Source organism: Castor canadensis, chromosome 8 (genome assembly GCF_047511655.1).
Source record: "Castor canadensis chromosome 8, mCasCan1.hap1v2, whole genome shotgun sequence".
Classification (NCBI taxonomy): Eukaryota; Metazoa; Chordata; class Mammalia; order Rodentia; family Castoridae; genus Castor; species Castor canadensis.
The window spans coordinates 35,679,844-35,694,288 of record NC_133393.1 but is presented as its reverse complement, the minus strand read 5'-3'; the positions used below and the strand labels follow the sequence as shown (position 1 = coordinate 35,694,288).

Genomic DNA, 14,445 nt, shown 5'->3' with positions numbered 1-14,445 from the left:
ACCACACACACTCCCTTCTCAACTTGCATCCATGTGCCGCTCTTGACTTCCTCTTCCATGACTCATTTTCCCATTGCCTTCCTCCCTCCCACTGCTGATCTCCCTCTCCTCCCATTTGACCACACAAATAGCAAAGACAAACTCAAAGTCAGGAAGATAGGGTCAGTGCTGTCTGAGATCCTCTACTGCTACCTCGGACCATTTAATTTCACCACTCAACAAAACCTTTCCTCCCTCCAAACTCCTTCGAGACTCCTAATTAAATGAGATAATACAGGCAGATCTGGCTGAGTGCCTGACCACAGAGCGGGTTCTACCCATTTTGGTCCTTCCTCCTGCTCCCAGAAGACCTCATAGTCTTCTCCATCTCAAAACTCCAAATGAACAGGTTCAACAATGAGAAGCACTGTACATCAAGTAGTTCCATTTCTCGGCTTGCTAAACAACTTTCACCCCGACCCTCATGTCCACATCCTTCACTTTCCTCATAGCTCAGAAAAATGTCACTAGAAATTTTGCACCAGGAAATCCCAACCCCCAGCTCTCCCACTTTTGCTGCACCTGCTCCGCCAAGTCCCTCATCTCTCCATGTTTCCCTTCTCGCTTTTATCCCTTCCAACTACTTGTCAGCATCTTTCAACACCCATGCTTAACTTTCCAACCATGTTCTCCGAAAACGTCCAACTGTCTGTTTCAATTTTGCTCCTGAAAACTGCTGCTGAAAAAGAAAAAGCACACATGGACAACTAGTTGATGTATGCCTCTAAAAGTATGATTTCCAATGGATTAACTACACTCATCAATTCATTAGCTTGCCCTGGGTCAAGCTTTTCCTACAACCTCCCTTAAAGACAACTTTTACCCTTCCCTCATCCTCTTTAAAAACCTGCTTCCCCCACCATCCCTGCCTCCTTCAGCAATGCCCTCCTATGGCACTTCACAAAGTGAGAATCTTTCACAATTTAAAACGTTCAATGCCTTCCCTTTGCCTGTAGCAATGACCCTCAAACTTTAGCCTCCTGATCTGACATTCAGATTCAGTAGGTCTGGGCTAGATCCCAGAAGGACCCATGGCAGTAGATTCTCGTAATGATCCATGCCCAGACTTTGAGGAAAAGTAACCTACAGCAGGGGTCTACAAAATCCAGCCTTTGGGCTAAATGCAGCCCACTGCTTGGTTTCGGATGGTCTGTTTCTTGCAAATGTTTTATGTTTTTAAAGGATTGAAAAAAATCAAAAGAAGAAAATTTCATGACACTTGAAATTCAAATTTCAGTACCCATAAGTAATATTTTATGGGAACACAGCCATACTCAACTGTTTACATATCATCCGTAGCTGCTTTCACACCCCTGATAGCAGACTGGCTACGACAAAGACTACGTGGTCCACGAAGCCAAAAATTTTTACTGTCCAACCCTTTATAGGAAATGTTTGCTGAGTCCTTGTCTGGAAGATGAGGCATAAATACCTCACTAGGGCCCTGTTTTCCTCTCCAACCTCCAGGCCCACAGTTCACACCACTGCATGCAACTGGCAACCTGAGTGGGCTAAAGAATTCCACACCTCCCCTCACAAAGAAAGTCTCTCCCACCCTAACTGGATCATTTTTGTGTCCCAACCACTGTGTATAGATGGGGTCCTCAGAATCACCTAGAGGGCTCATGAAGTCACCCATTTCCAGGTCTGACCCCAGAGCAGAGAATGGGGGTGCCAGGCAGAGAATCTGCATTTCCATCAAGTTTCACCAACTCTGCTGCTGGTCCAGGAGCCCACACAAGAACCACTGGTTGGGATGTGAGTCACTGCCTTCCCAGCAATGAGCCCTTTGAGGGTCAAAGCTACTTTATTCATGTTTGAATTGTCATAGCCTAGCATAGCCCTAGAAATCCCTGGAATACAGTAAAACTCAATTCTTGTGGTTTGTGGCCTAACCAAATTAATTTCCTCATATAAGCCACTCATTTTTTTTATTTATTCATTTATTCATATGTGCATGCATTGTTTGGGTCAAGCCAGTCATTTTTTATATTAGACAATGATGGGCATATTAAGTGAGGAGAGGACATCTGACTTTGAGGAAATGATTGAAACCATAAAAGAAAAAACAAAAACAAAAAAGGTGGCTCTATCCAGGGCTGGCATTCTGTGGCTTGCTATGTGCTCACACACATCCTAAGCCGGGATGAAGTGGGAGCCCCTGGGTGAAGTACAGATTGGTCAAGTGAGAAACCCAGGGGTCCAACCTAGAGGCAGCATAGACAATAGCAATGCTAGATGAAGGAGCCTTCCTCCCACACAGGCCAATACTGCCTACTTTAAAAACAGCACACATAGGCTGGGGATGTAGCTCACTGGTAGAGCACCTGCTCTACCATGTGCAAGAACCTGGCTAACAAAAACAAATGAAAAATCCTAAGATTCCTGAGCTGGGGATGTAGCTCAGTTGTAGAGCATGTGTTTCATATGCTATGGCCCCAGGTGCCAAAAATAAAAAAGTTCTCTATATTGAAGTTCAGTAATGTGTGGCATTGGCATATATTATTACCAATGATAAACATTTACTGAGCACCTACTATTTCCTGGGAACACAAGAGGAACAAAAACCTGAACCACAAGACTTTCAATTAGTTTGGAATTCAGCATATGAACCCAGCAAGATCACGACAATATCAGGTAACATTCACCAAGTGTCAAATGTAGACAGTAAGTTCCACAGGAATGCAATGTATCCTGTGAGTGTCTCTTCTCTGCTCCCCCAAGGCACCATCCATAAGCCTCTGAGCTGCTCCTACATGGGTCTGTGAATATACCTGTACACTTACTATGGGCCACTTGGCTCCTCTATAAGTGTAGAAACTCTTCTAGGATGGGGACTTTGATTTTTTTTCATCCTCTATTTCTACCACATGACCAAGTACCTGGTACTAATAGTAAATAAATATTTAATTGGTTTAATAATGACTGTGGAATGTGAGCTGAGCTTTTAAGGAAGGGCAAGACTTAGATAAGAAGAAAATTGAAGACTGGGCTTTCCAAACACAGTCAAAGGCACCTACAAGGTGACTGAAAGTTCAGAGCAAGTAGAGAAACCTGAGCACCAGGCCCCAACATGAAAAGCCAAAACCCACTGCTGTTGTCACCATCAGTCAGAGTGCCAGGTCTTCAAAGCCAGTCTTTGTTCATCTAGACTTTGAAACTATAACACAAGTTGACAGCAATAGTTCTAAACCTTTGCTACTTTAATCTCAAAATCATTTCCTGGATTATTTTTTTCTTTCTAATTAAATTAATTTTTCTATTGCCCCCTTTCTGCAGATGCTAAACTAAGGGGAAAAAAAAAATGAAACCCAAAGAATCCTGTTGTTAAGATTGAGTTGGGGGCTGTGTATGGTGGTTCATACCTGTAGTCCTAGTTACCTGGAAGGCAGAGATGGGAAGATGGAGGTTGGAGGTCAGCCCACACAAAGAAGTTAGTAAGATCCTATTTCAAAGAAACCTATCCAGGTGTGGTGGTGAATGCCTCCCAGCCATGAGGGAAGCTCCAGGACAGAGGCCAGCCCTGTTCAGAAGCACGAGACCCTACCTAAAAAATAAACGAAAGCAAAAAGGGATGGGAACATGGCTCAAATGGTAGAGAGCCTACCTAGCAAGAGGGAGGCCCTGAGTTCAAACCCCAGTACTGCCAAATAAAAAAGAAGAACAAATAAATACTTTGTGTACATATACCAAATTTGGGGACATCATTAGGTAATGATATTCCTGGCACCCAAAATTCTCCTCCACCAAACTGGACACTCCTCAAATTCCAGAAACAGTTTCCTGGTTTCCAACACATAAGCATGCACTGCATAAATCAGTATCATTACAGTTTCCACTCAGTCTTGGTCAATCTTACAAACATAGAAGGCACTCCACAACCAAAACAAAGTACAGAGGGCACGAACAGCTGATAAAAAACAATTCATCCTCTACTCCTTGAGTCTCCACAAATAGAAATGAAAATCTCTTTTCTAGTTTATCCTGGATAAGTGAAGCTTTGTATCTAAATAATCCTATCTACTACCAGAGCTCCAAGTCCGTTCAGAGGATGGGAGCTCATTTTGCAAATTTTCAGCAAACTTATCTATGCCTCCTCACCTGCAGAAGTCCCAGGTTGACTGTTACTCCAGAGGCACCTGCACATCCATGTTTATTGCGGCACTATTCACAATAGCCAAGTTATGGAAACAGCCAAGATGCCCCAGCACTGACGAATGGATTAAGAAAATGTGGTATCTATACACAATGGAATTTTATGCAGCCATGAAGAAGAACGAAATGTTATCATTCGCTGGTAAATGGATGGAATTGGAGAACATCAATCTGAGTGAGGTTAGCCTGGCTCAAAAGACCAAAAATCGTATGTTCTCCCTCATATGTGGACATTAGATCAAGGGCAAACACAACAAGGGGATTGGACTATGAGCACATGATAAAAGCGAGAGCACACAAGGGAGGGGTGAGGATAGGTAAGACACCTAAAAAACTAGCTAGCATTTGTTGCCCTTAATGCAGAGAAACTAAAGCAGATACCTTAAAGCAACTGAGGCCAATAGGAAAAGGGGACCAGGAACTAGAGAAAAGGTTAGATCAAAAAGAATTAACCTAGAAGGTAACACCCACGCACAGGAAATCAATGTGAGTCAATGCCCTATATAGCTATCCTTATCTCAACCAGCAAAACCCCTTGTTCCTTCCTATTATTGCTTATACTCTCTCTTCAACAAAATTAGAGATAAGGGCAAAATAGTTTCTGCTGTGGTATTGAGTGGGTGGGGGGGAGAGGGAGGGGGCGGGTGGGTGGTAAGGGAGGGGGTGGGGGCAGGGGGGAGAAATGACCCAAGCCTTGTATGCACATATGAATAATAAAACAATAAAAAAAAAAAAGAAGTCCCAGGTTATCGCCCATTTCCTATACTCTGCATCTGAATTACTATGCTCTGTTTATCTCTAATTAAATAAGATGCTTTTACATTTAACAACTTTTTTTGTTTGGTTGGTTTTTTATGGAACACTTCATGAATTTGCGTGTCATCCTTGCACAGGGGCCCTGCTAATTATCATTCCAATTTTAGTACATGTGCTGCTGAAGTGAGCACCATTTAACAGCTTTAAGAGCATGTCAGTCTAATAAATTCCTTGGAAATACAAACATAGGTTTGTCCTCTTTTGAAATACAAACATAGATTTGTCCTCTTTCTGAACATAAGTGCACACAGTATTCCTTATTTTAAGGAAACCTAGAAGTTAACAGAACAGATAAATGAAAGAATCAGAGGGAAAGTAGTGAAAAGAGTTCTCACAAACCAGAATGCTCAAAGGATATTTCAGTGTTTGCAGATAATAAACTATGTGGCACAGGAAGACCGAGAGACTAAAGACCTTCACAGAAGAGCAATCAATCAGAAATTATGAACGGACGTATGAAATGTTAGGACAGTGGTAAAAGTCTCTAAGTGGCACATGAAGAACTATTTGGTAACTTTATACGTGTTGTATCACTTTTAGCATCTCTCAGGCCAATAAAAAAAAAATCTCTCTTGCATGGGACAGGAACAAACATTCATCATGAACTGCACTCATCCTCAGGATGCCCAGCCTGATCTCATTCCACCTGTCTCTTCCCCATTCTGTATCCCAGGAGAAGCCCCAAGAGACAAATCATCCTAAAGCCCAAGATTAGCCACCCTTCGAGGGGTGGGACCACTGTGGGGTGAGGAAGAAAAGGGCTGAAGTTCTGTCTCTCCTTCCCCACTGCATCCGGGCAAGGGTACAAGAGCTGGATCCAGCTCTCAGTGGGCAATGACACCAGACTTCCTCCCCTTTCCTGCCCTACCTGTACCACCTTTGGCTACTTTGCTTCCTGCGTTCTTATTTGTGATTTGGAACCCTGATCATTCATGTTGATGGCAATTCTTTGTTACTGATATTAACCTTACTATAAAGGTCCACTTCTAAGAGACATTTTAAAAATTAAGTTTAATTAGGCAGTTGATATTATCTTAATCTTAGTTTTAGGAGCTGTTCCATTTAAGGTGAAAAAGATAATGAGTTGGGTAAATGGAAATGCTCTGCTCATTAACTGCTCTTCACTTTAAGACATACAATCAGATGGACTGCTTTCATGAGATGAAAATATTCCAAAGCTTATGAAGAACCCTGAGGATTTTTAATATTTTTAAGTTAATTCTGGTCCAAGTTACCTCAGTTGTGAGTTCTTTTCATAGAACATGGTGGAAGAGATATTCCAAAGTGTAAGATGAATTCCTAAAAGCTCAAGTAGTGATTGCATATGTGAACATAATTTAAATAAGGCCATTTTCTTATTAACAGATTTTCTAGGGATATTGATTAACTGTGGAATTTGTTAGAGAAATAAAATTTCATTTCATGATTAAAGCAATCACTAAAACAACAGAAAGAGAATATTTAACTCTCAAACCATTAGAGGAACAAGAAAGAAAAATAAAGAAAATGTAACTGCTATAAATAAACCAAGACAGAAGGAAGGAGGAGACTGGGCATGGTACTACACACCTGTAATCCCAGCTGTTGGGAAACTGGGACAGGTATGGGCCACTCCACATCCTTTTTTGGTTCCCTCAGTCCTGCTCCATCCCCTCTAAGTAGTTCTTTAAAGTCTGTTCACTTTATCCAGCTGAACAGAATTCTGTTCTTTGCCAAGACCACCTGACACAAGGCCTTCCTAACACAGGGCATTTTATATAAAATTTCTCTCTCACACACATACACCTCAATGTAAATAAACATTATTTCCAACTACCATTTCACACATGAGGATACTGATGCTCCAAGAGCATACAGCACCAGCCAGAGGTCACAAATGACTTTGCTGGCAAAGCAGGAAATTTATCCAAAGGGTACTGACATCTAAGTCCGTTTAAAGCCTTCGAAGTGTGAAGGAGACAGACTCACCAAGCTTCCAAACTTCTGACCCACAATTTAGCCTCAAATCATATTATTTATGGTTTGGGTTACTTTTACAGAAATCTAGGAGCTTGAAGATGGAGGTGGATGCAATCAAAGGCATTAATAAACCTATCAGTATTTCCCAGTTTCAACTTGACCCGGTCCTCCATCTGTCTCTTTCCACACAAATCTCTCTTTCCCTAACTGGGTAGAATAGTATAAATGAGAAAATGCAATTAAAATAAATTTTTAGTCAGGCACAGAGGTTCAGGCCTGTAATCCCAACTACTCAGGAGGTGTACACAGAAGTATCGTGGTTCCAGGCCAACCATGGCAAAAGCAAGACAGGCTCACTCCTGTAATCACAGCTACTGGGGAGGCAGAGGCAAGAGGATTGCAGTTGGAGGCCAGCCTAGATTAGTTCAGCCTGAGTTATGAGACCGTCTCATAACTGATGGGAAGTGAAGAAGTAAGTACAAAATAAACTCAACATAAGGAAATTCAGCAATATACTTAGTTTCAGAGCCAAAGAATTTGCTTCTGTGGCCCCTCCCATCCTCACTTGAAACTGAAGAGTAATTAACACGAGCAAAAATGCCTTACCATGAGACTTCTCCCAAGTTCCTGATTTTCTGGGTTTTGCAATTGATGAAAAGGCAATGATCCGTTCCTCAAAGGGAGCTGAGGGCAAGGGCGGCTCAGTAAACAGTTATGAATGAGGCAAACGGCCAGGTCCCACTTCCTCATTGCTGAGGGAATAAGTGGAAAGGGCAGCAGGTACACTCTTGTTTGAAGAAAAGAAAAAGGAGCTCTAGTGAGAGTTGGAGAAATAAAATGGGTTAAAAACCAGCATGAAACAAGAGTGAGGAGCGCAGTGGGCCCTTCTCCAGCCTGCCCCGCCCACTGCCTTTGAAATCCTCACGCATGTGTATCGAATGACTATTAAGTAACAGCTGAACTAGCCCGAGGTAAGGGTCAGCCTCGACCATCAGGAAGATTTCTTACTGGGCTATTGCTAGCTTTAAGTTTAAGGGTAGTAGACAATTCCTGGACAGTCCAAACCAGGGCTGCTCTTCTCCCACTAACCTGCCCTACTGTACCTAAGCCTCCAAACGCTAGGATGCACGAACTGAACCAACTAAGGCCCTCTGCAAACCAAAGGACCCTTGGACAGGCCCCTCCTTCTTCTGAGCAACACGCAGGTACAAAATAGTGTCACGCAGATTGGACAAGAACCACAGCTGAAGTTTAAAATCCAGAGCACTCAAAACCTAGATACCATAGTCTACCGATTAACCAGGCTTATTTTTCAAGCAGGATCACCTAAATTTAAAAAATAAAGACCTGTCTACACCGATAGGAGAAACTGGATTACTGTATTAGACGACTTCAGAATTTGGTTACAAACCAAAATGAAAAAAAAAAAGTTGAATAGCACTTGGCGAGAAGGATGTACGAGTATTTTCCACACTTAGAAAAACATTAACATCAACTTAAAAAAAAAAAAGAACCCGCTGTCCAGCTGTGGCTGTGAACCGTGCTGTGGGCCAGGGGACAGGGACAGATAACTTTCCGCAGGGTTGGCGCGCGATCGCGGGCGGAGCCGGGGTCCCGGCGCCGGCGCCGGGGCGGTGGCCGGCGGCGCGCAGTTACCTGGTCCAGCGGGATGCCCAGGAGCTCGCTGAGCGGGTGTAGACAGGTGGAGCCCGTGGTGCGGAAGGACAGACTGGACGGCGGCGGCTCTGCTGCCATCCTGCATCTTCGAGAGGCGGCCGTCCCGGCCACCAGCCCGCGCGCCACCCGGCTCGGCGTCCTCCGCCCGGATGCAGGTGATTGGCCGCCTGGCTCGCGGGGGACCGAGCGGGAGGCCGGGGACACCACCCCGCGCCGACTCTCGGGGCGCAAACTTGGCGTTGGCGCTGCGGCCGCGGGCGCCGTAGGAGGGCCGGGCCCCGCGCGCTGGGCTTCCCGCTCCACTCCTCTCGCCGCCCATTGGCCCAGCGGCGGGACGAGGGAGGGACGGGGACTCCGAGCCCGGCCCCCGGGCGCCACCCGGCAGCCCCAGCCCCGCCTGCACCCGGGCCGGCGGGCCACGCAAAGCGGCGCCGTGCGGCCGGCCGAGCGGGGACCCGGGAGGCGGGGGACGCCCCTTCCTCCTCCACGCTCGCCGTCCTCTGTCCCGCCGGACCGAGCGACCTCCGCCCGCGGCCACCCGCGCTGTTCACCGCAGAGCCGCCTGGCCTGGCCCGCCCTTCTGGTGTCGCATCAACGCTTGCCTTTCTGACCCGGAAAGATTCATGGTCAATCCTGGACGACCCCCTTGCTGCTAGCCAGCTCCAGCACCCAGACTCCTTTTCTCTTTTTTTTCTTTTCTTTTTTTTTTTTTTGGTACTAGAGTTTTTAACTCAGGGCCTTGCTTTTGCCCACTAGGTGGTTTACCACTTGAGCCACACTCCCAGCCCAGACTCCCTTTCTTTACCTTCCTGAGGTCAAGCCACAGTCTCCAATACCTTAATCTGACACCAGCTGTGCCACACAGCCTAATACTACAGGACTACTACTTTCTGATGACTTCCGTCTCTTTGGATCAAGAATTATTTTTCCCCTTGTAAATTACTGTTACACTATGTGCACGGAGACAAGTTATTTGCATGCTACCGTCCTAAACAAGGGTATCTTGACCCTTCACATTTCTGTCCTCACACACCTGTGTATCACTGTTGCTTGAGAAACTTTTTCAGTTTATTAGTTTTTTGAGAAATAGAAAAGCCCATGCCAGTAGTCAGCCGCTGGAGGGGTTGGGATTGGAGCACCTCTTGAACCCAGGAGTTGAAACAGGATGGTCACTGGAGCCTGGGCAGAAACATAGGGAGACCCTGTTTCAAAACAAAGAAAAAGAAATCCATAAAAACCTTGAAAATCCTTTCCAGGAATGCTGGATGTTAACTGATGAAGAAGGCTTTTAGGAATACAGGACCCTGGGCTAATGGGTAGAAAGCCAAAGAAAAATGAGCTCCTGTGGCCCCCAGCTTCACAGGAAACATCTGGAAGCTGTCATTTAGTCCAGGATTAGCTGGTGGGGTATCCAAGCAAACATGCAAGCAGTGACTTTGGGCAGATTTTATGAAGGTGGCCTCCAGTTTCAAATGAAGCTGAAGGCCTGTCAAACACTGGCAACAGCTTTCTCCCCAAGGCACAGGCCTCACTGTTGCTTTCCCCTGGAGTTTCATCACCAGCAAGCTGCAGTTTCTAGGCCCATGTCCCCTGCCAAGGAGCAAGAAAAAGTTTCTGCTTCACCACCCACAAGCAAACTCACACCACACACACACACACACACACACACACACACACACACAAGTGCACTCGTGCAGGCACACACTTGAGAATGACTAGGCGAGACAGACTTATTCAGTATCACACAGTCCTGGAAAATAACCAAGGTTGAAGCAAAGTTCATCTTATCTTGAGCAACAGGGCAGCTTAAGTGAGGTATTAGAGAGCAGAAGGAACTTGAAAGCACTGTTTTTTAAAAAGAAAAAGAGCTGGTTGCTGGTGGCTCACACCTGTAATCCTACCTACTCAGGAGGCAGAGATCAGAAGGATCAAGGTTCACAGCCAGCAAATAGTTCAAGAGATCCTATCTCAAAAAAACCCATCACAAAAAAAGGACTGATGGAGTGGTTCAAGGTGTAGGCCCTGAGTTCAACCCCCAGTACCAGAGAGAGAGAGAGAGAGAGAGAAAAGAAAGAGAGAGAAGGAAGGAGAGAGAGAGAGAGAGAGAGAGGAAGGAAGGAAGGAAGGAAGGAAAGGAGGGAGGGAGGGATCAGGTATGTTAGTATATACCTGTAGTCCCAGCTATTGAGAAGGCTGAGGCAGGAGGATCCCTGAATCCAGGAGTTTGAGGCCAACCTGGGCAAGATAGCAAGACCCTATCTAAAACAAAAGAAAGGGAAAAAAGAAAAAACACTTAGATGTGAATTGCCAAAAGATACAAGTAGGCCAGTTTAGGTAGTATTTTTGAAGCAAATGTTTTTCACAAATAAGCCTAGAGTCTTCAGATTTCAAATAATAGGCTTCCTGTAGGCATAGGTTTTAAAATTTAAAAAAAAAATTAATCCTATTAAGTTGTGTCCTCAGCAAAATACAGATTATAAATCTAGTTTAAATTATTTTTTTTAAATGCAGTACTATGTAACTATGCTTAGATCTTACAGACAAAAAGCAAAGAACTTAAAACTTAGTGTTTCTATTGCTTCTCTACTACAATGAATGCTAAAAGAACCATCAGAGGACACAGAACCATGAGAGTAGACTGGTTGCACTACAGATGAGCATACTTGAGAGGCTGGACATGATTCTAAGACGTTTAACAGCTGCACTATGGACATCGCTCTCTTTTCCTTCACCTGTATTGTTTGCCAATTATGGATTCATAATAATTATTATGATATGTCAGGTATAGTTTTACAAAAGTTGTTTCATTTGCCAAGCCAGTGATGTTAACCCATGAGGTAATTATAATAATCTCTCCCTTACAGATGAGAAAATGGCTCTAAAGACCTTAACTAGTGTGGCTAGTTCCCTAAATATATTTAGGGAAGTTAGGTAAAACATGTCCATCTGATTCCAGGGCCTGGGGAACTTAACCATTATATGTTGTTTTCTCTAAAATAAAGCATTTCTTCTCCTCCTCCTCCTCCTCCTTCCTCCTTCTTCTTCTTTTCCTTCTCCTTCTTCTTCTTTTGAGCTACTGGAATTGAACTCAGGGCCTTGGTCTTGTCCCTTGAGTCACACAACTCCAACCCTGTTTGTTGTTTTTGTTTGCTTGTGTTTAGTTTGCCTTTGAGACAGGGTCTTGCTAACTTTGCCTGGGCTGATCTCTAACTTGGATCCTCCTGTCTCCACCTCCTGGGGAGCTAGGATTATAGATGTACACCACTATGCCAGGCTGAAACAAAGTATTTCTCTCTCTATCAAGGGGCCCCTCCATGTACCTGATACAAGCCTGCCATTCCTATGAATGAAACATTAGACTTTCTGTCCAAAAAATGAGGTGATAGGATGGTGCTATAAACATGTTGTCTTTCCTGTTCCTCTCTGCAGTAGAGTAAGGCCTGATAGCAAGATTAGTTTTTAAATACCCTTATGAAACTATGCTCAAAATGGACATTACCCGGGAGAGCCACTGTGCATCCTGATGAAAATTAAAGATCAGGCACAAAAAGACCTGAAAAATCTTCTAGTCTGTTCAAGAAGGCTGTATGTTACCATGGACTGATAAAAACTCCTACCAGCTGGGCATAGTGACACATGTTTGTAATCCCAGCACTCAGGAGGCTCATGTAGGAGGATCCTGAGTTCAAGGCCAGCCTGGGCTCTATAGCCAGACCCTGCTTAAAAACAGAGAGAGAGAGAGAGAGAGAGAGGAGAAATTCAAACCAGTCACATGGCAGTGCAGAAATTCAAACCAGTCACATGGCAGTGCAGTCCAGCCTAAGATAATTAAAAAAGTGAATTAAGACAACCGTCGAAGTTTACAAAGATATAAACCTTCAAGAAGATAAAATTCAAGCTGGGCGCTGGTGGCTCACACCTGTAATCCTAGCTACTTGGGAGGCTGAGATCAGGAGGATCCTAGTTTGAGGTTAGCCAGGGCAAATCGTTCCCAAGACCGCATCTCCAAATCAATGAGCGCAAAATGGACTAGAGGTGTGGCTCAAGCAGTACAGCACCTGCTTTGCAAGTGCAAAGCCCTGAGTTCAAACCCCAGGCCACAAAATAAAGAAGATAAAATTCTAATGACAAATTCAGTCACAATTCAACCAAAGATAACTACCAACAAAACTGAGTTAAAGCCATCTTCATAACCCATGTAAGAGGATAAAATCTCACTTTAATAATCTATTCATGTAATAATAATGTGTGTTCACAGAGATATCGTTGCGTCATTTTTCTTTGATCCTCTCAGCAACTATACGGGGTTGAAAGGGCAGTGTCGTTACCACTTTTATTATTGTATCATCACCTCCATTTTTATTCATAAGAATACGAACTTCCTGGTCACTTGCCAAAAGCTTATTCAGCTAGTAATCAGAAAAGGTAAAAGTCAAATTTGAACATTCCACTTTTGCTCTAATTATGCAGAAATCCTTTTTATTATACTGGGAGTCCACCTTCAGGAAAGCCACAGGAGTTCTTGTTGCATGGGACACTAAACTCCAGACTTACAGTGTGAGAACTGAGCTGGAGAATGGCCAGAAATGTCCCCAGTGGAATGATGTAAAAATAGATTATACAAAAAACAAGGATGATATATTTTCCAAGCCATATTTTCCAAGCTGGAGACTATAACTAAGCTTTGTTTTTATATGTTCAGAAAACAAAGAAACTAATATAACCACACAGTTGCCCCATTTAGCACAATTTTTCCTTGATAATACTCTGTCATTAAGCCGGTGTGGTGGTACATGCCTGTAATTCCAGCACTTAGGAGGCTGAGGCAGGAAGCTCTCAAGTTCAAGGTCAACCTGGGCTACATAGTGAAACCCTCAAAAAACAGCAACAAAAGAATATTATATCATTTAGTCCTTGAGATAAATCATGTCAGCAAGCTAGCCTATCATATTCAGGAGGTGCTGATATGTTCAAAGTTAAAAGAATCTGTAATAATATGCTAACTTCTGAAATAAACCAGTCCCAAGAAATGCCTAGCATAAATTATGATTCTATTCTGTACAATTTCTGAGTGGTCAACATTTGAGCCTATGTAGAAGTAGGGCAAAAAAAATTTCACCACCCACCCAAAAAAATCCTTAAAGCAAAACAAAACTGATTCTGAAAAAGTAATACTGCTTTTTACTGGTTTGGTGACTTTGAGCCAATCAATTCACTTCCCCAAGCCTCAGATTCCTCCTCTATAAAATGGGAGTAAGAATCTCCCTGACATGGTGGAGCATGCCTGTAATCCCAGCATTCCAGAGGCAGGAGGATCTTAAGTTCAAGGCCAGCTGGGGCTACATACAGAGATCCTGTCCCTAATCTTCGTCATCATGATCATCACCACTGTCACCACCATCACCACCGTCACCACCACCACCATCACCATATCATCTCTTGTGGCTGGTGTAAGAACTCAAGGAAAGATAATACATGAAATAACTCAATCCAAAGCAATTATTCAAAAAACATTAATTACAATGTATGAACATATGAATAAATGAATAAAAAAGCATTAATTAACTCTGCTTGCCTAAAGCTTACCCTTTGTGAGCTAACATTTTATGTATAACTTCAGTCTTTGGAGAAGATGTTTCTAAAATGCATTTCACATGTCCTTGCATATTTAAGTAGAGTTAGTGACCATGTGTGATTTATTGTTGAGGAGCTGGGCATTGCTATGAACAAGAACCCATCTGGTAGTACAGTGATATCTTGGAATCCATGGAAGGTAAAGTTTATCCTTGCACTAAACTC

The 14,445-nt window shown here is 43.6% G+C and overlaps 1 protein-coding gene and 1 pseudogene across 5 annotated transcripts in view; both read right to left on the bottom strand.

The window, feature by feature from the left end:
- The window catches only part of Mboat1 (membrane bound glycerophospholipid O-acyltransferase 1), a 97,236-nt gene extending 88,323 nt beyond the window's left edge, over nucleotides 1-8,913 (bottom strand). For 3 of the 5 annotated variants that reach the window (XM_074082801.1, XM_074082803.1, XM_074082804.1), the window contains exons 1-2: nucleotides 8,626-8,913; nucleotides 7,576-7,783 (exon numbers count right to left, since the gene is read on the bottom strand). In XM_074082801.1, the coding sequence (XP_073938902.1) occupies nucleotides 7,576-7,719 (144 nt within the window). In that variant the 5' untranslated portion in view covers nucleotides 7,720-7,783; nucleotides 8,626-8,913. The remainder of the gene's footprint in view (nucleotides 1-7,575; nucleotides 7,784-8,625) is intronic. The other 2 variants (XM_074082807.1, XM_074082802.1) reach the window with 1 other exon arrangement.
- On the bottom strand, nucleotides 5,043-5,141 carry LOC141410521 (U6 spliceosomal RNA; annotated as a pseudogene).
- Nucleotides 8,914-14,445: the final 5,532 nt, after the last annotated feature.